At 45.4% G+C, this 26,064-nt stretch overlaps 1 protein-coding gene across 1 annotated transcript in view; it reads left to right on the top strand.

The window, feature by feature from the left end:
- The window catches only part of spata1 (spermatogenesis associated 1), a 48,137-nt gene that overhangs the window by 18,899 nt on the left and 3,174 nt on the right, over positions 1 to 26,064 (top strand). Inside the window, exons 2-11 of the mRNA XM_033029084.1 lie at positions 307 to 413; positions 5,924 to 6,041; positions 8,512 to 8,565; positions 8,671 to 9,217; positions 12,811 to 12,958; positions 14,551 to 14,605; positions 18,275 to 18,392; positions 22,264 to 22,389; positions 23,466 to 23,644; positions 25,334 to 25,432. Coding sequence (XP_032884975.1) covers positions 307 to 413; positions 5,924 to 6,041; positions 8,512 to 8,565; positions 8,671 to 9,217; positions 12,811 to 12,958; positions 14,551 to 14,605; positions 18,275 to 18,392; positions 22,264 to 22,389; positions 23,466 to 23,644; positions 25,334 to 25,432 — 1,551 coding nt within the window. The remainder of the gene's footprint in view (positions 1 to 306; positions 414 to 5,923; positions 6,042 to 8,511; positions 8,566 to 8,670; positions 9,218 to 12,810; positions 12,959 to 14,550; positions 14,606 to 18,274; positions 18,393 to 22,263; positions 22,390 to 23,465; positions 23,645 to 25,333; positions 25,433 to 26,064) is intronic.

The raw sequence follows: 26,064 nt of genomic DNA on the forward strand, positions 1-26,064 counted from the left end.
GTCAGGATCGAAACTGGGTCTCTGACGCTATGAGCCAGTAACTCTACCGCTGCGTCACCATGCCGCCCACCGTGCTCTGGTTTCCTCCCACTTCCCAAAGACGTGCGGGTTTGTAGGTTAATCGGCCCTCTGTAAATTGCCTCCAGTGTGCAGGGAGTAGATGAGAAGGTGGGATAATGTAGAACTAGTGTGTGAAGGGGGTGATGGATGGTCAGCATGGACTCGGTGGGCCGACAGGCCTGTTTCCACGATGTGTAACACTGGGATTTTGGCCATTGACATGCCTGTGGATATGAACTGTTTCAGGTGCTGGAGCTGCATGTCTTTTGTGTTCCGGATGACCTGTGGAACAACGCACTGAACACTGTTTCCACCCACGCCATTAGTAAATTCATCTCTGTCGGGTTTGTCAGGTAAGGATTAACTCTGATTCATTTTTCTAAATCTTTATTTACCGACAGATCCCGTATCATTTGTTTGCTTCTATTATCCTTCTTAGAAGTCATTTGAAAAACCTTTTGTGAGTAAACTTGTCAACATCTATTCTAACATTAACGCAGCAGTTTCAGTCTACGCCCCTTATATTTATGTTTTGTTTAATTTTATCGATCCCTTTCAATGACATTTAGGTTTCCATCCATTCCTGTAGCATTAAGTAGTTTAGTTTAGAGATACAGTGCGGAAACACTGAGTCCTCACTGACCAGCGATCCCCGCACAATAAAACTATCCTACACATTAGGGACAATTTACACTTATTGCCATACAAACCTGTATGTCTTTGGAGTGTGGGAGGAAAATGAAGATCTCTGATAAAACCACGCAGGAGTGCGTACAAACTCCGTACAGATAAGCGCCCGTAGTCGGGATCAAACCAGGTCTCTGGCCCTGTGAGGCAGCAACTCTACCGCAGCGTACAACAGTAAATTAAATGATATTGGTCGCTTACAGGTAGATTAACAGGAATAAACCAGTCATCCCTAAGGAAGACATAAATAATCTGCCGGAAATAGCAGGGGACCACGGGTCAAAGGAGTTGGAGGAATTGAGTGAAATCCAGGTTAGTCGGGAAGTGGTGTTGGGTAAATTGAATGGATTAAAGGCCGATAAATCCCCAGGACCAGTTAGGCTGCATCCCAGAGTACTTAAGGAAGTAGCTCCAGAAATAGTGGATGCATTAGTAATAATCTTTCAAAACTCTTTAGATTCTGGAGTAGTTCCTGAGGATTGGCGGGTAGCAAACGTAACCCCACTTATTAAGAAGGGAGGGAGAGAGAAAACGGGGAATTACAGACCAGTTTAACATCGGTAGTGGGGAAACTGCTAGAGTCAGTTATTAAAGATGGGATAGCAGCACATTTGGAAAGTGGTGAAATCATTGGACAAAGTCAGCATGGATTTACGAAAGGTAAATCATGTCTGACGAATCTTATAGAATTTTTCGAGGATGTAACTAGTAGCGTGGATAGGGGAGAACCAGTGGATGTGGTGTATCTAGACTTCCAGAAGGCTTTCGACAAGGTCCCACATAAGAGATTAGTATACAAACTTAAAGCACACGGCATTGGGGGTTCAGTATTGATGTGGATAGAGAACTGGCTGGCAAACAGGAAGCAAAGAGTAGGAGTAAACGGGTCCTTTTCACAATGGCGGGCAGTGACTAGTGGGGTACCGCAAGGCTCAGTGCTGGGACCCCAGCTATATACAATATATATTAATGATCTAGATGAGGGAATTGAAGGCAATATCTCCAAGTTTGCGGATGACACTAAGCTGGGGGGCAGTGTTAGCTGTGAGGAGGATGCTAGGAGACTGCAAGGTGACTTGGATAGGCTGGGTGAGTGGGCAAATGTTTGACAGATGCAGTATAATGTGGATAAATGTGAGGTTATCCATTTTGGTGGCAAAAACAGGAAAGCAGACTATTATCTAAATGGTGGCCGATTAGGAAAAGGGGAGATGCAGCGAGACCTGGGTGTCATGGTACACCAGTCATTGAAAGTAGGCATGCAGGTGCAGCAGGCAGTGAAGAAAGCGAATGGTATGTTAGCTTTCATAGCAAAAGGATTTGAGTATAGGAGCAGGGAGGTTCTACTGCAGTTGTACAGGGTCTTGGTGAGACCACACCTGGAGTATTGCGTACAGTTTTGGTCTCCAAATCTGAGGAAGGACATTATTGCCATAGAGGGAGTGCAGAGAAGGTTCACCAGACTGATTCCTGGGATGTCAGGACTGTCTTATGAAGAAAGACTGGATAGACTTGGTTATACTCTCTAGAATTATAGAAACTTACAAAATTCTTAAGAGGTTGGACAGGCTAGATGAAGGAAGATTGTTCCCGATGTTGGGGAAGTCCAGGACAAGCGGTCGCAGCTTAAGGATAAGGGGGAAATCCTTTAAAACCGAGATGAGAAAAACTTTTTTCACACAGAGAGTGGTGAATCTCTGGAACTCTCTGCCACAGAGGGTAGTTGAGGCTATTGGCTATATTTAAGAGGGGAGTTAGATGTGGCCCTTGTGGCTAAGGGGATCAGAGGGTATGGAGAGAAGGCAGGTACGGGATACTGAGTTGGATGATCAGCCATGATCATATTGAATGGCGGTGCAGGCTCGAAGGGCCGAATGGCCTACTCCTGCACCTAATTTCTATGTTTCTATGTTTCTATCCCGAATCTGACTATGTAAAGAGTTGTTACAATATGCATTTGAGTAATATTGATATCGGTTTATTATTATTACCTGTACCAAGAAGCAGTGAAAAATCTTAATTTGCTAGCTATATTGTCAAATCGTATCATTCATGAGTACAACAGGTAGTACAAAAGAGAAAATAGAGTGCAGGTGGAGTGCAGTTAAAAAGAGAAAGTGCAGGTAAGGGGAAAAAGTGCAATGGCTGCAATGAGGTAGATTGAAAGATTGACAATTACACCTGAGCACATGAGCGGTCCTTTCAAGAGTCTAATAACAATGTTGCTGAGTCTGATGGTAGCGCTTTCAAGTGTTTTAATCATCTGCCCAACAGGAGAGGGGAGAAGAGAGAATGACCGGGGTGTGAGTGGTCTTTGCTTATGTTGGCTGCTTACCCGAGGCAGCATGAAGTGTAGATGGGCTTGATGGTGGGGAGTCTGGTCTGTGTGATGGACGGTGCCCACAACTCTCTGCAGTTTCTTGGGGTCTTGGGCTGAGCTGTTACTAAAGCAAGCTGTGATGCATCCCGATTGGATGCTTCCTCCAGTGCATCGTAGAAGTTGGTAAAGTCATTGGAGATATGATGAATTCCCTTTAACTTCTGAGAGTGGCACGGTGGCTCAACGGTAGTGTTGCTGCCTTACAGCGTATGCAGCAGCAGAGAATCGGAGTTTGTACGTTCTCCCCGTGACCACGTGGGTTTTCTTCGAGATCTTCGGTTTCCTCCCACACTCCAAAGATGTACAGTTTTGTAGGTTAATTGGCTTGGGTTTGTATACTTGGTATAAGTGTAAATTGTTCCTAGTGTGTGATTGGCTCAGTGGGCCGAAGAGCCTGTTTTCTGCCCTGTATTTCTAAAAAAAAGTATAAACACCTTTTTCTGGTCTTTTGACTGTGAATGCAGTATTATCATCACCCTATTTTAACAAATTTTAAACTTAATTTTTTCAATTGATTGAAACATGGGAACATTGGCAAGGAAACAGGCCTTTCGGCCCACTGAATCCATGCCGGCTATTGATCACCCATTCACACTAGTTCTATGTTATCCCACTTTCTCATCCACTCCCTAATTTAGTTTATTGTCATGTGTACCGAGGTACAGTGAAAAGCTTTTGTTGTGTGCTATCCTGTCAGCAGAAAGACAATACATGCTTACAATCAAACCATTTACAGTGTAAAGGAGCATGATAAGGGAATTAAGTTTAGCATAAGGTAAAGCCAATAAAGCCCGATCAAGGATAGTCCGGGGTCCCCAAAGAGGTAGATAGTAGTTCAGGACAGCTCTCTGGATAATTCAGTTGCCTTGAGGTGCACTAGGATACACACTAGGGGGCAATTTACAGAGGGCCAATTAACCTACAAACCCACACATATTTGGGATACGGGAGGAAACCGGAGCACCCGGAGGAAACTCACGCGGTCACAGGTAAAACGTGCAAACTCCACACAGACGGCACCCCTGAGGTCAGTATCGAGTGTGGGTCTTCAGTGCTGTGAGGCAGCAGTTCTACCCACTGAACCATTCTGCTACCCATAAAGTTCTAATTTTAGCACAGGTGGGAACAGTAACGTAACGTGCAGGGAGAGATGTGGCTTGTAATACAGAGGCTGAATTCAGACTAGGACAGGGGTGACTTGTAATGCCAGGGGAATGATGGCTTGCAATGCAGAGGCTGACCAGTTCATAAGTGATAGGAGCAGAATTAGGCCATTCGACCCATCAAGTCTACTCCGCCATTCAATCATGGCTGATCTATCTATCCCTCCTAACCCCATTCCCCTGCCTTCTCCCCATAACCCCTGACACCCGTACTAATCAAGAATCTATCTATCTCTGCCTTAAAAATATCCACTGACTTGGCCTCCACAGCCTTATGTGGCAATGAATTGCACAGATTCACCGCCCTGTGAGTAAAGAAATTCCTCCGCATCTCCTTCCTAAAGGAACGTCTTTTTATTCTGAGACTATGACCTCTGGTCCTAGAATCTCCCACTTATGGAAACATCCTCTCCACATCCACTATATCCAGGCCTTTCACTATTCGGTAAGTTAACACTGGACCAGGGGTGACTTGCAATTTCAGGGGAGTGGTGGCTTGTAATTCAGAGCGAGATTCGTTACAGTATGTTGGCAGGGTAATATTACACTGTGTACGGGATTCAAAACGATACAAAGGCTACTTTCTTGTATGAGGGATAACAAATAGATTGCCTCGAGAAATATACATTAGGCTAACGTCTGAAATGTTAATGCCTTCACATAAAAGTTCTCCCCCTTTTCTGTTGTCTCGGTGAATGGTTAGACTGGCCTTTTTGTTATAATACTGGTGGACAGTTATTTATTGGTGGTGTCTGTTTTCTCAGGTTACCTGTATAAAGCAGAGCTGTGCACTCTGACAATAGAGCGTATTATTCTAGAGGTCTGCCAGGCAACAATTGTTTCTCTGGTTGCCCAGTACTGATATAATCACACATAGGTTGCTAACTTGCACCATATCTTTTATAGATTAGCTTTGCTGATTAGCCCCAGTTGACTTGAGTTTAGGGCTGCAGTGTGTAAGCAGGCCCTCCAACCTACTGAGTCCACGCCGACCAGTGATCACCCGTACACAAGTTCTACCCTACACACCAGGAACAATTTACAGAACCCAATTAACCTACAAACCTGTGAACGGAGGAACTGCAGATGCTGGTTTACACCGAAGATAGACACAAAATGCTGGAGTAACTCAGTGAGCCAAAGACCCGGGTTCAATCCTGTACAGAATTTGTATGGTCTCCCCGTGACCGCGTGGGTTTTCTCCTGGTACTCCAGTTTCCACCCACATCCCAAAGACGTGCAGATTTGTAGGTTAATTGGCTTCTGTAAATCGTCCTTGGTGTGTAGGATAGTGCTAGTGTATGGGTGATCACTAGTGGGAGCGGACCTGGCGGGCTGAAGAGCCTGTTTCCACGCTGTAATTCTAAACTAAACTAAAATAAACTGTAATTCTAAACTAAACTAAAATAAACTATAAACTAAACTAAACTGAACTAGTACTAAATTGAACTAGGACATTATGTCCTAATGTCCAAATCTCATCGTCAGGGTCCCTCAGCTCCAGAGTTCCAGAGTCAAGAGAGGAATGCAGACCTTTTTGTTTACAGTTTTTTTGAGCCCTTAATTATCACTGCACATAAAACTGTCGGCCAGTTTGGAGTTGTAAGTAAGCAGGGCGTACTTCATTCTACAGGGTACTGCCTGACCTGAGTTTGAAGGCACTAAGGCTGCAGATTGGAAATCTCCTGGGAGCTGAGACAGTCGATGATAAATTTGCCTTTCTGAAATGTGTGGGGAGGAGTTTGGCCGTGGTAAGTCTCTCGGTCTGTGTGGTCGGAGGCTTGAACGATTAACGGTGACGTATAAATGTGTGCAGAATGTGCAGCCATTGTGTTGGCTAATTTGCAGTTTAGTTTTAGTTTAGAAGTGCTTGATGCCTTGCATTTAAAAATGGCCAAAATGTGCCTTAAAAGTTCAAAGTGCTTTATGTCTCACGTATGCAACTGCACAGTGACATTCTTTTTGCATATATTACATATGCGGGCGCCGCCGTTATTCAAAGCCCAAAGTCCGGTCGGCCCGCGCACTCGATGCACTGGAGCAGCTCCCGCGAACCAACGTTCATCTCCTCTCTTCTCCTCGCCTGTCCGACCATCTTTGTGTCTCGAGGGCGCCTCCTACAGCTGACCTTGTAGCCTACAGCTAGCATTACCTCGGTTCACCCTCCCACCGGCCCTCGCTCCTCGCGTCTGACGTCTTCAGTTCCCTCCCGGTTACGCTGACTGACCGATGAGCCATCGGCCGGGTTGCTGCCATGTGTTCCACAATGAGAGGGGAACTGGCCAAGGTAGACTGGAAAGGGATCCTAGCAGGATTGACGGTGGAACAGCAATGGCAGGAATTTCTGGGCATAATCCGGAAGACGCAGGATCGTTTCATTCCAAAAGGGCAGAAAGATTCTAAGGGGAGTAGGAGGCAACCGTGGCTGACAAGAGAAGTTAGGGATAGAATAAAACTAAAAGAAAAGATGTATAACACCGAGGCTTGTATTCACTGGAGTTTAGAAGGATGAGGGGGATCTTATAGAAACATAAAATTATAAAAGGACTGGACAAGCTAAATGCAGGAAAAATGTTCCCAATGTTGGGCGAGTCCAGAACTAGGGGCCACAGTCTTAGAATAAAGGGGAGGTCATTTAAGACTGAGGTGAGAAAAATGTCAATTTTTCATCCAGAGAGTTGTGAATTTATGGAATTCCCTGCCACAGAGGGCAGTGGAGGCCAAATCACTGGATGGATTTAAGAGAGAGTTAGATGGAGCTCTATGGGCTAGTGGAGTCAAGGGATATGGGGAGAAGGCAGGTACGGGTTATTGATAGGGTATGATCAGCCATGATCACAACGAATGGCGGTGCTGGCTCGAAGGGCCAAATGGCCTCCTCCTGCACCTATTTTCTATGTTTCTATGTAACACAGCAAAGAGTAGCCGGAAGCCAGATGATTGGGAAACTTTCATAGGACAACAGAAAGAAACAAAGCGGGCAATGATTTGAGAATTAAGGGACAGAAGTTTAGGGGTACCATGAGGGGGAACTTCTTTGCTCAGAGAATGGTAGCTGTGTGGAATGAGCTTCCAGTGGAAGTGGCGGAGGCAGGTTTGATTTTATCATTTAAAAATGAATTGGATAGGTATGTGGAAGGGAAAGGAATGGATGGCTATTGTCTGAGTGCAGGTAGATGTGACTAGGTGAGAATAAGTGTTCGGCACGGACTAGAAGGGCCGAGATGGCCTGTTTCCATGCTGTAATTGTTATATGGTTATATGGTTAATGCGGGCTGAAAAGATGAAGTATGAGGGGAAGCTGGCCAGGAATATAAAGAAGTACAGTAAAAGCTTATTTAGATATGTTAGCAAAGTCAAATGTGGGTCCATTGAAGGCAGACACAGGTGAAATTATTATGGGTAACAAGGAAATGGTAGAAGAGTTGAACAGGTACTTCGGATTTGTCTTCACTAAGGAAGACACAAACAATTTCCCAGAAGAACTGGAGGACCGAAGATCTAAGGGGGTAGAGGAACTGAAAGAAATGTTCATTAGGCGAGAAATAGCATTGGGTAGGCTAATGGGCCGGATGGTCTGCATCCCAGGGTCCTCAGGGAGATGGCTCTAGAAATTGTGGACGCATTGGTGATCATTTTCCAATGTTCAATGGATTCAGGATCAGTTCATGTGGATTGGAGTGTAGCTAATGTTATCCCACTTTTTAAGAAAGGAGCAAGAGAGAAAACAGGGAATTACAGAGCAGTTAGCCTGACTTCGGTGGTGGGAAAGATGCTGGAGTTGATGATTAAAAATGTAATAGCAGCACATTTGGATAGCAGTAACAGGGTCGGTGTGAGTCAGAATGGATTTACGAAGGGGAGATCATGTTTGACAAATGTTCTAGAACCAGGGGCCACAGTCTTAGAATAAAGGGGAGGCCATTTAAGACTGAGGTGAGAAAAAACTTTTTCACCCAGAGAGTTGTGAATTTGTGGAATTCCCTGCCACAAAGGGCAGTGGAGGCCAAATCACTGGATGGATTTAAGAGAGAGTTAGATAGATCTCTGGGGGCTAGTGGAATCAAGGGATATGGGGAGAAGGCAGGCGCGGGTTATTGATTGGGGACGATCAGCCATGATCACAATGAATGGCGGTGCTGGCTCGAAGGGCCGAATGGCCTCCTGCACCTATTTTCTATGTTTCTATGCTTCTATGATTCCACGATGATTCATTTTCAGGTCAGATCGAAGCAAGAACTGGAACTCAAGGTGAAGTCCTTCGCACCTCCTCATGTAGGTAGACCTCATGAATTGTCTTGGAGAGAATTTTGAAGTGTTATCTTCTGCTGGTTCTCTGCTTGTAACTGGTGCTGATGTTCTAACCTTCTGACCATCTAGGCTCCCCAACCAGAACTCTACATACTGCACTGCGCAGGGTTCATTGGCAGAAGATGGATGAGTGGGACGTTGAGGCCTGGATCTCTGCAACGTCCTAGAAAAGGTTCAGACACCTACGTCCTTCATCCAGGACTGCCCTTGGATGGCAATGAGTCTTCAGGTGGCTGCAAGTCCTCCAGTTGCACGTGCCATGTGTGTGTTGACAAGGGACTGGGCAGGCACCACGACTACTTAACGGAACGCAGACCAGTGAGTTCCAACCGAGACGAGAAGAATACAAGGGGAGAGCAGAATTCCAACAGGCTTCACCTTGCAGGGTCCCCAGAGATGACTGGGAACGACCAGCATCGCACATCAACAAGTGGACCTTCAGAGAATGGGGATTTGAGAGAATTTAAAGGCGATGACTTTCCGCAGTCAGATGTGTACTGTGCCTGGGAGCACGGGTTACCAACCGAAAAAATCTCGAGACCCTCCCAGCCGAGGATAATGAGGGATCGACTGGACGAGCGTCCGGCTCAGCTGCGGAAACAAGACTCCGGGACAGGTGTGTGGACATCCAGGGATCACCAGAGAGGCACAGAGTGAGGAAACAGGCCCCTCGGCCCAACTTGCCCACACCAAACAACATACCCCATCTACACTAGTCCCACCTGCCTGTGTTCGGCCCATATCCCTCTAAACCTATCCTAAACATATCCTTGTCCAAATTTTTTTTTAAAATGTTGTCATAGAACCCGCCTCAACTACGTCCTCCGGCACCTCGTTCCATACACCCACCACCCTCTGAGTAAAAAAAAGTTGCCCCTCAGGTTCCAATTAAATCTTTCCTCCCGCACACTTTCCTCTTTTGATTCCCTTACTTTGGGTGAAAGACTACGTTTACGCTATCTATCCCTTTCATGATCTTGCATAGCCCTATAAGATCACCCCTCATCCTCCTGTTCTCCAAAGAATAAAGTCTTAGCCTGTCCAACCTTTCCCAATGTAGAGATGGAACAGTGCAGCACAGGAAAAGGCCCTTCGGCCCATAACGTCTGTGCTGAACATGATGCCAAGCCCAACTCTTATCTGCCTGCACATAATCTATATCCCTCCATTCACTACATACCCATGTGCCTATCCGATAGTTTCAATGTCACTATTATATCTACCTCTACCACCACCACTGGCAGCACGTTCCAGGCACTCACCAACCATTGAGTAACAAAACTTGACCCACACATTTCCTTTAATCTTTGCCCCTCTCACCTTAAAGCTATGGCCACGAGTATTTGACAATTCCACCCTGGGAAAAATGTTCTGACTTTTCTATGCCTCTCATAATTGCATATGCATCCATTAGATTTTCCTTCAATGTCCAGCATTCCAGAGAAAACAATCTCAGGCTGTTCAACCTCTCCTTATAGCTAATACCCTCTAATCTTGGCATAGTTCTAGTAAATCTCCTCTTCACCCTCTCCAAAGCCGTCACATCCTTCCTGTAATGAGGCGGCCAGAACTGCATGAAATACTCCAAATGCAGCCTCACTAAAACTCTATAAATCTACATCATGACCTCCAGTCTTTTATAATGCCCTGACTTTTGCATTCCATCACAGTGAGGAGGTGCTTGGTAGACTCACTGTGATGGATGCTAAACTGTGTTCATTGTGTGTTCTATTTTTTTTTTGTTATGACTGCAAGGTATGCAATTTCGTTCAAACTGGAGACAGTTTGAATTACTTTAAAGGATACTTTATACTTTATACCAATGAAGACCAGCATATCATGTGCCTTCCTTATAGCTAATATTCTCTAATCCAGGCACCTCCTAGACATAGAAAATAGGTGCAGGATTAGGCCATTCGGCCCTTCTAGCCTGCACCACCATTCAATATGATAATTGCTGATCATCCAACTCAGTATCCGGTACCTGCCTTCTCTCCATACCCCCTGATCCTTTTAGCCACAAGGGCCACATCTAACTCCCTCTTAAATATAGCCAATGAACTGGCCTCAACTACCTTCTGTGGCAGAGAATTCCACAGATCCACCACTGTGTGAAAAATGTTTTTCTCATCTCGGTCCTAAAATACTTCCCCCTTATCCTTAAACTGTGACCCCTTGTTCTGGACTTCCCCAACATCGGAAACAATCTTCCTACATCTAGCCTGTCCAACCCCTTAAGAATTTTGTAAGTTTCTATAAGATCCCCCCTTAATCTTCTAAATTCTAGCGAGTACAAGCCGTCTATCCAGTCTTTCTTCATATGAAAGTCCTGCCATCCCAGGAATCAGTCTGGTGAACCTTCTCTGTACTCCCTCTATAGCAAGAATGTCTTTCCTCAGATTAGGAGACCAAAACTGTACGCAATACTCCAGGTGTGGTCTCACCAAGACCCTGTACAACTGCAGTAGAACCTCCCTGCTCTTATACTCAAATCCTTTTGCTATGAATGCTAACATACCATTCACTTTCTTCACTGCTCTGCACAGAAGGTTGTGGATGCCAAGTCAATGGATATATTTATGGCAGAGATAGATAGATTATTGATTAGTATGGGTGACGGGTTATGGGGGGAAGGCAGGAGAATGGAGTTAGGAGGGAGTGATAGATCAGCCATGATTGAATGGCGGAGTAGACTTGATGGGCCTAATTCTGCTCCTATCACTTAGGAATTTATGACCACGCTCTCTAATCACCTCCAACTTATTCCTGCAATGGGGCGACTAGAACTGCACACAATACTCCAAATGTGGCCCAACCATGGTTTCAGGAGCTTTGGAGGTTGAGGGGAGATTTTATGGAAGTATATAAAATTATTAGAGACATACACAGGGTAGACAGATAGAACCTTCTTTTTCAGGGTGCAAATGCCTAGGACTAGAGGGCATAGCTTTAAAATGAGAAGCAAAGTTTCAAGGAGATGTGCAGGGCATATTTTCTTTTACACAGAGGTTGGTGAGTGACTGGAATACGCTGCCAGGGGTGGTGGTGAAGGCAGATATGTTTTTGTGTGGGAAGGAACTGCAGGTGCTGGTTTAAACCGAAGATAGACACAAAAAGCTGGAGTAGCTCAGCGGGGCAGGCAGCATCTCTGGAGAGAAAGAATGGGTGACGAAAGAATGGGTTTCGGATCGAGTCTGAAGAAGGGTCTCGACCCAAAACGTCACCCATTCCTTCTCTCCGCAGATATGATAATGGTGTTTAAGAGGTTTTTAGATAGACACATTGATATGTACGTAATGGAGGGATATATATGTGAGTACAATCAAACCATACACAACAGTTAGTGCAAAGAGAAAAGAGAGTGTAGAATATAATGTTAGTGCGTTGTCATACTACAGTTACAGAGAAAAAGTCCAAAGTCCAAAATGAGATAGGTTGGAAGATCGGGACTACTCCCTAGTTTATGCATGGACCATTCTGTAGTCTGATAACAGCGGGGAAGAAGCTGTTCCTAAATCAGGTGGTATGTACTTTCAAGCTTTTATATCTTACGCCCGATGGGAGGAGAAGAGGAAATGACCGAGGTGTGAGTAGTCCTTGATTGTGCTGGTTGCTTTCCTAAGGCAGTGTGAAGTGTAGATGAGTCAATGGTGAGGAGCCTGGTCTCTGTGATGGACTGGGCTACATCTACAATTTTCTGCACTCTATTGCGGTCTTGGGCAGAGCTGTTGCCAAACCAGCAACCTATTAAACAGATAGACACAAAAAGCTGGAATAACTCAGCAGGTCAGACAGCATCTCTGGAGAAAAGGAATTGGTGATGAGTCAAGACCCTTCTTCAGACTGGGAGTCAGGGGAAAGGGAAAAGAGAGATATTGGTGATAAAGGGAGATATAGAACAAATGAATGAAAGATATGCAAAAATGTAACAATGATAAGGGAAGCAGGCTATCGTTAGCTGTGAGCTAGGTGAAAACGAAATGCAAACAATGAGACTCAACAAGACAACCTTTCCTATTAATCCATCCTGTCCAATTTCTCCTTTGTTGATCTCTCTGTGCCAATGATGGTGACTGGTGTAAATGGCGCACTGGTGCTCAGAAACCAGTGGGCCAAGAAGTGGGAATAAGATGACCATTTGAGAAAGAGCTTAAATAATGATGCAATGACATTCTGACTTTTCTCTTATTGTAAGTGTGCTTTTTCCAGAAGTTTCTTCCGTGGGACCTGGTCTAATGCTTAGCCATTCAATTCCAAAGGAAACCAGGATCCACAGCAATAACACAATGGATTCGGGAATCCCAGAATCGCTGGATGACAGGGATGTGGAATACTTAGAAAATCAAAGAAAAAAAAGGTACATTTTAGTCATGTTTTAGAGTCATACAGCATGGAACGGGACATTTGGCCCAACATGGACTTGTGAACTAACACGTCTCATCTACACTAGCCCCACTTGCCTGTATTTGGCCATTTCGCACTCTTGTCATCCAACCAAGATGCTCCATCTAATCAAGTCCCAATTTCTTCCCAGCTTCTTCCGGGACAGTTTCTTCCCAGCTGTTATCAGGCAACTGAATCATCCTACCACAACTGGAGAGCAGTTCTGAACTACTATCTATCTCTTTGTTGACCCTCAGATTAGCTTTGATCGAACTTTGCTGGCTTTACCTTGCACTAAACGATATTCCCTTAACATGTATCTATACACTATAAGTGGCTGGAATGTAATCATGTATATTCTTTCTGCTGACTAGTTAGCCTGCAACAAAAGCTTTTTGGTACATGTGAGAATAAACAATAAACTAAACTAAACCACACTAAACTAAAGGAAAAAACTGTCTGCCTGGTTTAGTTTACTTTTGAGATGCAGTGTGGAAACGGGCCCTTCATCCCCACCAAGTCCGCGCCGACCAGTGATCACACAAACACTGCTCCGACCCAAACAAAGTGTTAGGCGGTACGGTGGAGTTGCTGCCTCACCACACCAGAGACCCAGGTTCAATCCTGACTACGGGTGCTGTCTATACGGAGTATATACATTCTCCACGTTACTGCGTTGATTTCCTCCGGGTGCTCCGGTTTCCTCCTGCATTCCAAAGATAAAAACATAGAAACATAGAAAATAGGTGCAGGAGTAGGCCATTCGGCCCTTCGAGCCTGCACCGCCACCATGTGTGGGTTTGTAGGTTAATTGGCTTTGTAAATTGCCCCTTGGTTACAGGATAGAACTAGTGTACAGGTCGCCGTCAACTCGGTGAGGCGAAGGACCTGATTCAATGCGGTATCTCTACACTAAACTAAACTAGTTTTTTTTTATCCCACTATTGTTATTATTTAAAATAATGTTATTTTATCTGCCTCAACTGCCTCCTCTGGCAGCTCGTTCCGTGTACCCGCCACCCTATGTGTGACAAAGTTTCCCCTCGGGTTTAGTTTAGTTCAGTTTAGAGATACAGCGCAGCCCATCGAGTCCGCACCGACCAGCGATCACCGCACATTAACACTATCTTACACACACTAGGGACAATTTACACTTACCAAAGTATATAAACCCAAGCCAATTAACCTACAAACATGTACGTCTTTGGAGTGTGGAAGGGAACCGAAGATCTCAGAGAAAACCCACGCCGGTCATGGGGAGAACGTACAAACTCCGTACAGACAGCACCTATAGTCGGGATCGAACCTGCGTCTATGGCGCTGTAAGGCAGTAACTCTACCGCTGCGCCACCTGCCGGTTCTTGCTAAAGCTTCCCCCTCTCACCTTAAACCTATGTACTCTGGTTCTTGACTCTATGGGTATGTAGGGGCGGTGCGTTTTGTTGATGCGGCACACAGCAACCACATTGAACTGGTGATGGCTGAGGGTATGGGTGGGTGGATGGGCTGCCACTGTGTGAGTAGAACAAAGACTGATTCACAAACCATTGTAATTCTACTTTTCAGTCAGCAAGCTGGTCGAGATCCAGGATCCAGAAGTGTTGGACAAGACATCAGCCAGGTATTAGTGTGATTTTAATATTGGGCAAACCTGTATGGTCTTCTCAGAACTCGAGGTCTTCTCACCTGGTTTAATTCCAGCATCATTCCATGAAATGTGAAAGTGCCCAAACCAATACGTGGGCTGTTGATCCTTGGTAATGGAACAGTTACGACAGGCGGCTGTAGAGGCCAAGTCACTGGCTATTTGTAATACGGGTGTCAAAGGTTATGGGGAGAAGGCAGGAGAACAGTGCGGAATGGTGGCGCAGCGGTAGAGATTCTGCCTTGCGGTGCCAGAGACCTGGGTTAGATCCCGACTATGGGTGGTGCCTGTACGGAGTTTGTACGTTCTTCCGTTACCCGCGTGGGTTTTCTCCGAGATCTTTGGTTTCCTCTCACATGCTAAAGATGCACAAGTTTGTAGGTTAATTGGCTTTGTAAATGTAAATTGTTCCTAGTGTGTGTAGGACAGTGTTAATGTGCGGGGATTGCTGGTCGGTGTGGACTCGGTGGGCAGAAAGGCCTGTTTTCACACTGTATCTCTAGTCTAAACTAGAGTATAAGCTAACAGTTAGATTTTGCTCTTAGGGCTAACGGAATCAAGGGGTATGGGGAAAAGGCAGGAATGGGGTACTGATTTTAGATAATCAGCCATGATCATGTTGAATGGCGGTGCTAGCTCGAAGGGCTCAATGGCCTACACCTGCACCTATTTTTCTATGTTTCTAAACTAAATGTGGTAGAGAGGGAAAGATGATCAGCTATGATTGAATGGTGGAGCAAACTCTTTAGGCTTTAGAGATACAACATGCAAACAGACCCTTCGGCCCACCGAGTCCATGCTGACCAGCGATCACCCCACGCAATAACACTAACCAACACACTATTGACAATTAGCAATTAATGGAAAACAATTAACCTACATACCTGTCCTTCTTTGGAGAGCGGGAGGATACCGGAGCACTCTGAGAAAACCCATGTTGTCACGGGGAGAACATACAAACTCCGTACAGACAGCAACCGTAGTCAGGATCAAACCCGGCTCTCTGGCGCTGTAAGGCAGCAACTCTACCGCTGCGCCACTGTGTCACCCTTGGGCCGAATGGCCTAATTCTGTTCCTATGTCTTATGATAATCAAGGGACACAAGGAACTGCAGATGATGGAATCTGGAGGAACTCAGCGGATCATCTATGGAGGGAATGGACAGACAACATTTTGGGTTAGGACATTTCTTCAGACGCCCCGGAGATTAGAGAAGCTCCAGGGTTTAGTGCCACACCAGTGTTATGCACTTGATCCCATTGGGGTCGATGAGGGTGCTGTTAATTGCAAATTCCTGATCCATTTAAGCAACTAGTTTACATGAGTCCACAGGTGTACAAGAAGATAAACTCAATTTTTCAGTTATATTTATCTTTACTGTATGTATACTCTTTATGTACAGTATACAGTCAGCACAATGGCACAACGGTAGAGTTGCTGCCTCACGCACCAGACACCCAGGTTCAATCCTGATTATATTCTCTCCTGTGACCACATGGGTTTTCTCAAGGTGCTCCGAATTCCTCACACACTCTAAAGACGTTGTTTGTGGGTTAACTAGCTTCTGCAAATTGCCCCTGGTGTATAGAATGGAACGAATGTATGGGTGATCCTTGGTTGGCATGGACTTGGTGGGCACACAGGGGTGGAAATCACTATCGAAACTTGGGGGTGGAGGGGGCGGACACAATTTCTTGGTGGCACTTACGTCAGGCTTCGGAGGCTTCGGCCGTGGGCCCTGTGGACGGTAACATTGGGAGCTGACCTGGTTGGTGACCGACTCCGAACCCCAGCAACAGAAGCTTTGTCCGCCCTGACGCAGCAGTTTGACTGCCTGACCGCGGGGTGATGGAAGGTTCTGTGGCCAATTTTAAGCCACGCCGGGCGATGAAAGGCCTCGCGAACGGGCCGAATCATCCCTTAGAAAGCGTCTGATACCCGCTTGAATCTTTCAAAAGCTACAATGTGATAAATAACACTTAAACAAATAATACTGAAGCAAAGAAAGGCAAACAGAAAAACTAACCTTGGAGGGGAGAGAGAGAGAGAGAGAGACAGAGAGAGAGAGAGATGGAAAAAAAAACTAAATAATGTGAGTGACCGTGAATGAGGGACTTACCTGCAAGCCACCCAGGAAACCCGTTCGACCGGAGCCCTTAATGACCTGACCCGTTTAAATCCGATATCCGTTTAAATCTTTCCCATTCACCAATACATCCAATTAGTTCGAATGCTAATTGTACCCGCATCAGACAGCTTTAACAAATTCACCGAGAATACCTTTAGTAATGGGCCCGTCCCACATAGGCAACTGCCAAGTTGCCGGGAGTCGCCTGAAAAACCGGCAACTGGAACGGCGACACACACACACACGCACGCGCACGCGCACGTACGCACGCGCACACACACATGCACACACACACACACACACACATCCGAGAACCTTCGACCTCCTGGCAACCCACTAGAACCTCCTTGTGACCTTACGGCTCGATAATTCGCACTACACTCCATGGCGACTTCATTCTAGTGGCCACTAATTTTTCAACATGTTGAAAAATTCTCGGTGACCATAATGAGGCCGCGACTAGTTCCCAAAATGTGGGAACTCCTCACGACCATGAAGGCGACTCTCCGGTAACCATCCGCGAACTTGTGGCGACCATGTGGTGACTGCAAAGTCTCCTGCAGTCTCCTAAAAGGTCACCTAATTGGGACAGGCCCATAATACTTGATGGTCAAAACACAATTGGTGACACATCGTGTTAGTATGATGTTAATAGTAACATGTAACAAGCACTTATAGTGACACCCCCAATGTCTTGCGGAAAGCGGAAATTTTTAATAGATTTTTTTTCCACCAAATTTTAAAATCCGGATTGTCCCCCACTCTTCTCAAAACATGGAGGGACATGTCTCCCCCCCCTGGGATTTCCGCAATGGCCTGTTACCACGCTGTATCTCTAAATAAAAGTCTCAACTTTGTGAGGTTCAAATACTTGAGGGCATAGCTTTAAGGTGAGAGGGGCAAAGCTAAAAGGCGATCTGTGGGTTAAGTTTTTTTTTAGACAGGGTGGTGGGTTCCTGGAACACACTGCCAGGGTTGGTGGTGGCAGATATGATAGAGGTGTTAAAGAGGTTTTTTTAATGCAAGATATGCAAGAAGTGGAGGGATATGGATCACATACAGGTAGATGAGATTAGTTTATTTAGTTTAGTTTGGAAATACAACACGGAAACAGGCCCTTCGGCCAACCGTCTCCACACCAATCAGCGGTCCCCGTATGCTAACACTATCCTACACATGCGAAGGACAATTTACATTTATACCAAGCCAATTGACTTACAAACCTTCATGTCTTTGGAGTGTGGGAGAAAACTGGAGCACCTGGAGAAAACCCACGCAGGTCACGGGGAGAAGGTACAAACTCCGTATAGCCAAGCACCTGCAGTCAGGATGGAACCCGGGTCTCTGGTGCAGGAAGGCAGCAACTCTACTGCTGCCCCACCGTGCCTTCCACATATCTTGCCATCATGATCTGCAGGGACATTGTGGATCGAAAGGCCTGTTCCTGGTCTATTCTGTGCGTGTGTCTCAAAGGTCACTTCTCAGGAAATTTACAATCTGTTGTGTCCTTGTTCAGACACCGGGCAGCAGTGGCAGAGAATTGGATTATTCACTTGGTGAGAAGCAGTATTCCCCTCCGCCACCTCCACCTCTCCTGACTGCCGATGTACAAAGGCCCCACATGCCAACAGACAGTAAGTACTTGCTCCAATTTCACACTTGCAATTCAAGCCAGTCTGAGGTAATGGTCAGTGTAGGACGGAACTACAGATGCTGGTTTACACCGAAGATAGACATAAAAAGCTGGAGTAGCTCAGCAGGTTGGGCAGCATCTCTGAGGAAAAGGAAAAGGTGATGTTTCGGGTCGAGACCCTTCTTCAGACTTCAGAGCCGCAGGGAAATGGAATTAAGGAACAAATTAGCTGTGGATAATTTTCCTTGGATAACAGATAAACAGATAAACTGTTATGTATAGTAAGCATCACAGCTTGGGTTGGGAACACCACTGCCTAAGACTCCAGAAAATCGCAGAGAGCTGTGGATGTAGCCCAGTCCATTACACAGTCCAGACTCCCCACCATTGTAGATGTAGCCCAGTCCATTACACAGTCCAGACTCCCCACCATTGACTCCATCTACACTTCACGCTGCCTCGGAAAAGCAGCCACTATAATCATAGACTTGTCCCACCCTGGTCATTCCTTCTTCTCCCCACCTCCCGTCTGGCAGAAGCTTGAAAACGCACACCACCAGACTCAAGAACAGCTTCCCCTCAGTTATCAGGCTTCTGAACGGCCCTTCCATAAGTTAGGTTACTGTCCGATTCACCTCTACCCCACTGCGGACATTGGACTTTGTCTCTGGAACTGATGCGCTACAATGCTGGAAACTACAGAGCCCTCCATAATGTTCAAGGAGGAACTGCAGATGCTGGAAGATCGAAGGTACACAAAAATGCTGGAGAAACTCAGCGGGTGCAGCAGCATCTATGGAGCCTCCATAATGTTTGGGACAGACCCATCATTTATTTATTTGCCTCTGTACTTCACAATTTGAGATTTGTAATTTGTAATTTAATTTGAGATTAGTAGTTAAAAAAAATTACATGTGTTTAAAGTGCACATTTTCAGATTTTATTAAAGGGTATTTTTATACATTTTGGTTTCATCATGTAGAAATTACAGCTGTGTTTGTACATAGTCCCCCCATTTCAGGGCACCATAATGTTTGGGACACATGGCTTCACAGGTGTTTGTAATTGCTCAGGTGTGTCTTTCTGGAGACTGGAGGAAAGATTTTGGGAATGTAGTCTTTCCTCCAGTCTTTCCATCACTTTTAGAAACTTTTATAGCTGTTTATCAACATGAGGAACAAAGTCAAGTAAGCCATTATGAGACTGGGAAACAATAATAAAGCTGATAAGGCCCTGTCCCACTTTCCCAAGTTACTCACAAACTCTCCCGCATTTTCCCCTTGATTGGAACTCGGGGAACGTCGGTAGCGAGCTCGTAGGAGTCGGTAGATGTTTCGTAGCGGCTCGTAATGCCAGCCGTAGGAACTCGGATCATCAGGTAAGTCAGGATGTTTTTTTCAACATTTTGAAAAATGTCCAAGAGTTAAAAAAATAGCCCCGAGTGCCTACGAATGGCTATTACCGTAATTCCCCGAGTGCCTACGAATGGCTATTGCCGTAATTCCCCGAGTTCGAATCAAGGGGAAAACTCGGGAGAGTTTGTGAATAACTCGGGAAAGTGGGACAGGGCGTTTAGAGACATCAGCCAAACCTTAGGCTTACCAAAATCAACTGGAACATCATTAAGAAGAAAGAGAGCACTGGTGAGCTTACTAATCGCAAAGGGATTGCTAGGCCAAGGAAGACCTCCACAGCTGATGACAGAAGAATTCTCTCTATAATAAAAAAATCCCCAAACACCTGTCCGACAGATCAGAAACACTCTTCAGGTGTGGATTTGTCAATGACCACTTGTAGTGGCCATTTGGCTTGTTTTGTGTGTCATTAATGATGGCATGTGTCTTTAAATTTTAGACTGCCTGTTATTATGTGGGTGGGATTTATTACGAATTCTAGGGCATGTTTGGTGCTAGGTTTCTTGCACAGAAGCTTAGTTTTTAGTTTAGTTTTGAACTTGCATGGGGAAGATTTACTCTTCGACCATGTGACGATTAACCGAGACACGAGGAGTTATCTAACTTTTAAGCGATATGCTGGAGTTTGACGAAGATTAGAGTTTACGAGTCAGAGTATAAGGTCGGATGTATACATTGTTTTTCTTCAACAATAAAGAAACTATTAATCAAAAGACTGTGTTATGAAGATTTATCTGTTAAGAAGCTCTGAAGTACTCACGGAGAGCTCACATGCGTATTACGACATTCTCCTTTAACCATGTAATTTCCTTAGTGGCTAGAGGGAGTAATCTTGAACGATATAAAAATCTGCTGCCACACCACTGTCCGCAAAAGACTTCATGAACAGAAATACAGAGGCTTCACTGCAAGGTGCAAACACTGGTTAGCCACAAAAATACGATGGCCAGGTTACAGTTTGCCAAGAAGTACTTACAAGAGCAACCACAGTTCTGGAAAAAGGTCTTGTGAAGCCAAAATGTATAAAAATGGCCTGTTATTAATTCTGACAAGGTGTACTTAAACCACATTGGATTTTTTTCTATTACAGATCTCAAATTGTGGAGTGCAGAGGCAAATAAATAAATGATGGGTCTTTGTCCCACACATTATGGAGGGCATTGTATATTCTGCACTCTGTATCTTCCCCTTTGCTCTACCTATTGGACTTGAATTTGCCGCAATTGTATTTATGTATAGTATATCTATTTTGATTGGAGAGCATGCAAAACAGTTTTTCACTATAATTCAGTACACATGCCAATAATAAACCTAAACCTAAACAAGAGACTACAGATGCTGAAGAAGGATCTCGACCCAAAATGTCACCCATTTCTTCTCTCCAGAGATGCTGCCTGTCCCGTTGAGTTACTCCAGCATTTTATGAATATTTGGAGATGCTGGAATCTGATACGCAAAACAAACTGCTCATAGCCAAAAAAAGGACTCAAAGTGCTGGAGTAACTCAGTGGGTCAAACAGCATCCCTGGAGAATACGGATAGGTTATTCAGCAGGTCAGGCAGCATCTGTGGAGGCAAAGGAATGGTTGATGCTTCGGGTCGTGACCGTGCATAGGTTAATAACGATTGTGTTGATAGGCAGACAAGCTGAGAGAACACATCTGTATCCACCTATCACTCGCGAGGCTTTGTCCCGCTCCCGCCTCTCTTCCAGCTTCCCACCCCTCCCCCACCACAATCAGTCTGAAGAACGGTCCCGTCCCAAAACATTGCCTATCCATTATCCTGCTGAGTTGCTCCTGCAGTCAGAAGAAAGGTCCCAAGGGTATGTTGCTATGTTTAATAAAGTATAATTGAACAAGTGTCAAAAGACAATTGTTTGTCAATTTCAGTAACCTCCCACTGTGTTCTTAAGAGACAATGGCGTCTGTTTACTGTAGGGAGGTTACATGGAAACACCTTCCCCCCCCCCCCCCCCTTTTCTGTTTGAATAAGAGAACAGTTTTTTTTTTAACTGTTTGTCAATTTCCAAAGTTAACTTAAAGGGCCTGTCCCACTTTCACGACCTAATTCACGACGATTTTTACTCGTGAACATTTTTCATCATGCTAGAAAAAACAGCCCGACCTATTTGATGACACGAGTATCTACGACTAGCATCAAGGCCTGCGACGACCTACCTACAACCTCGTGGCAACCATGCTGCTAGTATGAGTCAAGGGCAAACTCGGCAGAGGTCGTGAATTAGGTCGTGAAAGTGGGACAGGACCTTTACTTTTAACTGACTCTCAAGTTTCCAATGGAAATTGTGTTTTAACCCGTTCGGCCGGGTAATATAAATATTGTTCCCTAATCCATCGCTCCCATTCTATCCAACGTATCTTCTGGAAACAAGGATACTAGTAGAACTGCAGATGGTATTTTTAACCTTATGTTGTGTTTTTCTCCGACCCGAAGCGGAAGAACTTATTGCACAGATAAATGCTGTAAAACAAGAAAGAAAAAGCCTTGAGAAGACGAGGGAAGAGCTGGTGAAAAAGGCAAAGTCGTTGTTATCACAGAACAGACTGAGGCAAAACCAAGGTGAGTGGTTTTATCCTGTGGTGCACAAAACATAAAGAAATAGGAGCGGAGTAGGCAATTCTTTTTTTTTTTTGTACAGATACAGTACAGAAACGGGTCCTTCAGCCCAATGAATCCACACCGACCAGTGATCCCCACACATTAAACATTATCCTACACACACACACCAAGGACAATTTTTACACTATACCAAGCCAATTAAACTACATACCTGTAGTCATTGGAGTGTGCAAGGGAACCGAAGATCTTGGAGAAAACACACGCGATCACGGGGAGAACGTACAAACTCCGTGGAGCAAACGTACTTGGGATCGAACCCGGGTCTCCAGCGCTGCAAGGCAGCAACTCGACCGCTGCACCACCGTGCCGCCCATTCTGGTTTTGTATGTGGATGGGCCAGTCTTTAGTTTAATTTGTAGGAAGGAATGCAGATGCTGGGTAAAATCCGAAGATAGACACAAAATGCCGGAGTAACTCAGTGAGTCAGGCAGCACTCTGGAGAGAAGGAATGGGTGATGTCCCTGAAGAAGGACCTCGACCCAAAATGTCACCCATTCCTTTTCTTCAGAGATGCTGTATGACCCGCTGAGTTACTCCAGCCTTTTGTGTCTATCTTTAGTTTTGTCTACTTGACTTTAGACTTCAGACTTTAGAGATACAGTGCGGGAACAGGCCCTTCGGCGCACCGACTCCACGCCGACCAGCGATCATCCCATACATTAGCACTATCCTACTCACTAGGGACAATTTACAATAAAGCCAATTAACCTACAAACCTGCACGTGTTTGGAGTTGGGAGGAAACCGGAGCACTCGGAGGAAACCCATGCAGGTCACGGGGAGAACGTACACACTCAGTACAGGGAGCACCCATAGTTTAAGTTTTGTTTGCTGTTATGTACACCGAGGTACAGGGGAAAGTTTTTGTTGCACGCTAACCAGTCAGGATTGAACCCGTGTCTCTGCCGCAGTGAGGCAGCAACTCTACCGCTGTGTCACCATGACGCCCACCTGTAGCGTTGCTGAGAAAACTTGTCTTGTAAACCTCTATCCCCACCCCCGTTCTTTGTTTGACAGTGCGTGACAGCTGGAAGAAGCAATACTTTGAGGCAAAGAAGGCGACGGGTCTGCTGGAAGGGACGACCGTCAGATTACGGCTGGAGTTGGAGACCTTCTACCAGAAGCTGCTGCATCAGCTGAGCGCCCGAGTAACCAGGAGACGGCTCCGCAAACTGCCCCCTACCAGCGCTTCCAAAGTATGGCCCCTTCTGTCATGAACCTTCCTCCAGTTCAGTTTAGTTTATCGTCATATGTACCGTGCTAACCAGTCAATACATGATTATTATTGAGCCATTTACAGTGTATAGATGCATGATAAGGGAATAACGTTTAGTGTAAGGTAGAGCCAGTAACGTCCAATCAAAGATAGTCCGAGGGTCAACAATGTGGTAGATACTAGTTGAGGACCGCTCTCTGGTTGTGGTAGGATGATTCAGTTGCCTGGTAACAACTGGGAAGAAACTGTCCCTGAATCTGAAGGTGTGCGTTTTTCACACTTCCATTCCACACTTTTGCCTGATGGGAGAGGGGAGAAGAGAGAGTGGCTGGGGTGCAGCTCTAGCCTTAGACAATAAGACACATGAGCAGAATTAGGCAATTCGTTCCAACAAGTCTAATCTCCCATCAAACATGGCTGGTCTATCTTTCCCTCTCAACCCCATTCTCCTGCCTTCTTTGACACCCTTACAAAGTCATGACTTACAAGTCATTGGGTATTTTTAAAGCGGAGAATGACAGGTTCTTGATTATAAGGGTTTCAAAGATTATGAGGAGAAGGCAGGGGAATGAGATTGAGAGGCAAGATAGATCAGCTGTATTCCCTCTTTTTCGGCACTTTCCTGATGATTTATATATTCTAGCCCGCCCGACCCATCCCTGTAGCTCAGGCTCTCAAGTCGTGGCAACATCCTTATAAATTATCTTTGCATTCTTTCCAGCTTGACAACATCCTTTCTAAACTGAACACAATACTCCAATTAAATTATAATTAGTTTAGTTTCGAGATACAGCGCGGAAACGGCTCATTCGGCCCACCGAGTCCACACCGACCAGTGATCCCTACATATTAACACTATCCTACACACACTGGGGACAATTTGCAATTATTCCAAGCCAATTAACCTACCAACCTGTACGTCCTTGGAGTGTGGGAGGAAACCGAAGATCTCGGAGAAAACCCACGCGGTCAAGGGGCGAACGTACAAACTACGTACACACAGCACCCGTAGTCGGGATCGAACCCGGGTCTCTGGCACTGCAAGTGCTGTAAGGCAGCAACTCTACCGCTGCGCCACCGTGCCGCCAAGGATTGACTCTATTCTTGGTCCCAAACTACGGCAGGGTCTTGACCTGAACCGAAGACCATCCCTCTGCCACCACAGATGCTGCCTGACCTCGGCAAGGCCACCATCTTAACCAAGGGCAAGTCTCACGCCGATCACACCCGCTTCTCCCCTCTGCAATCGTGAAAGAGGTACAGAAGTGTGAAAATGCACACCTATGGATTCAGGGACAGTTTCTTGCCAGCTGTTATCAGGCAACTGAACCATCCTCTCACCAACTAAAGAACAATCCTGAACTACTATCTACCGCATTGGAGACCCTCGGACTATCTTTGATCAGACTTTACTGGATTATATCTTGCACTAAACGTTATTCAAGTAATTCCCTTTTATCCTGTAATTGTACACAATGAATGGCTCGATTGTAATCATGTATTGTCATTCGCTGACTGGTTAGCACGCAACAAAAAGCTTTTCACTGTACCTCGGTACACGTGACAATAAACTTCAAACCTGCTGAGTTTCCCCCAACACTTAGTTTCTTTGTCTAGATTGCAGCGTCTGCAGTCTCTTGTGTCTCTAAACGAACGTGTTCTTTTGCAGAATGAGCTAATCATTCAGATTACAACACTCAAGCACGAAATTGATCAGCTTTATCGAAGACTGGAAAGTGCCAAAATGAAGTTGGTCACTGAGATGAAGGTGCCGTATTAGTTTTATGCACAGGTTTTATTAATGCGATAAATACATTAAGTATTTTACTTATCCACTCTTTTTACATTTGCTTTATGGGCCAGACAAGTTTAGTTTAGAGATACAGCCTGGAAACTAGCCATTAGGCCCACCGACTCCACGCCGACCAACGTCAATCGTTCTCACTAGTTCTATGTTATCCCAGTTTTGCATCCTACACACTAGGGGCAATTTACAGAATCGAAATAACCTAGAAACCTTCACGTCTTTAGAATGTGGGAGGAAAGTGGAGCATCCGGAGAAAACCCGGAGAACGTACAAACAACACCTGCAGTCAGGGTCGAACCCAGGTCTCCGGCGCTGTAAGGCAGCAACTCTACCGCTGCGCCACCGTTCCACAGGTGGTGAGATGCCCACATTCACCGCTGAGATAAGGAGATGCTATGGAAATGCCCATTGTGGAGGCCAGTTGTCCAATGGCTCATCACAACTGTCCTAATCTATATGTGGCGATGTATCCTTGTATGACACAATGTTGTTATTGGGATGGGGAGTGGATTGGAATGGGGTGGCGGATGGCGGCAAGAGATACCTTCCCATAAAAGCAATGAAAAAACAGTGAAATACTGGCTAAGGAATGC

This window comes from Amblyraja radiata, chromosome 10, assembly GCF_010909765.2.
Source record: "Amblyraja radiata isolate CabotCenter1 chromosome 10, sAmbRad1.1.pri, whole genome shotgun sequence".
Lineage (NCBI taxonomy): Eukaryota > Metazoa > Chordata > Chondrichthyes > Rajiformes > Rajidae > Amblyraja > Amblyraja radiata.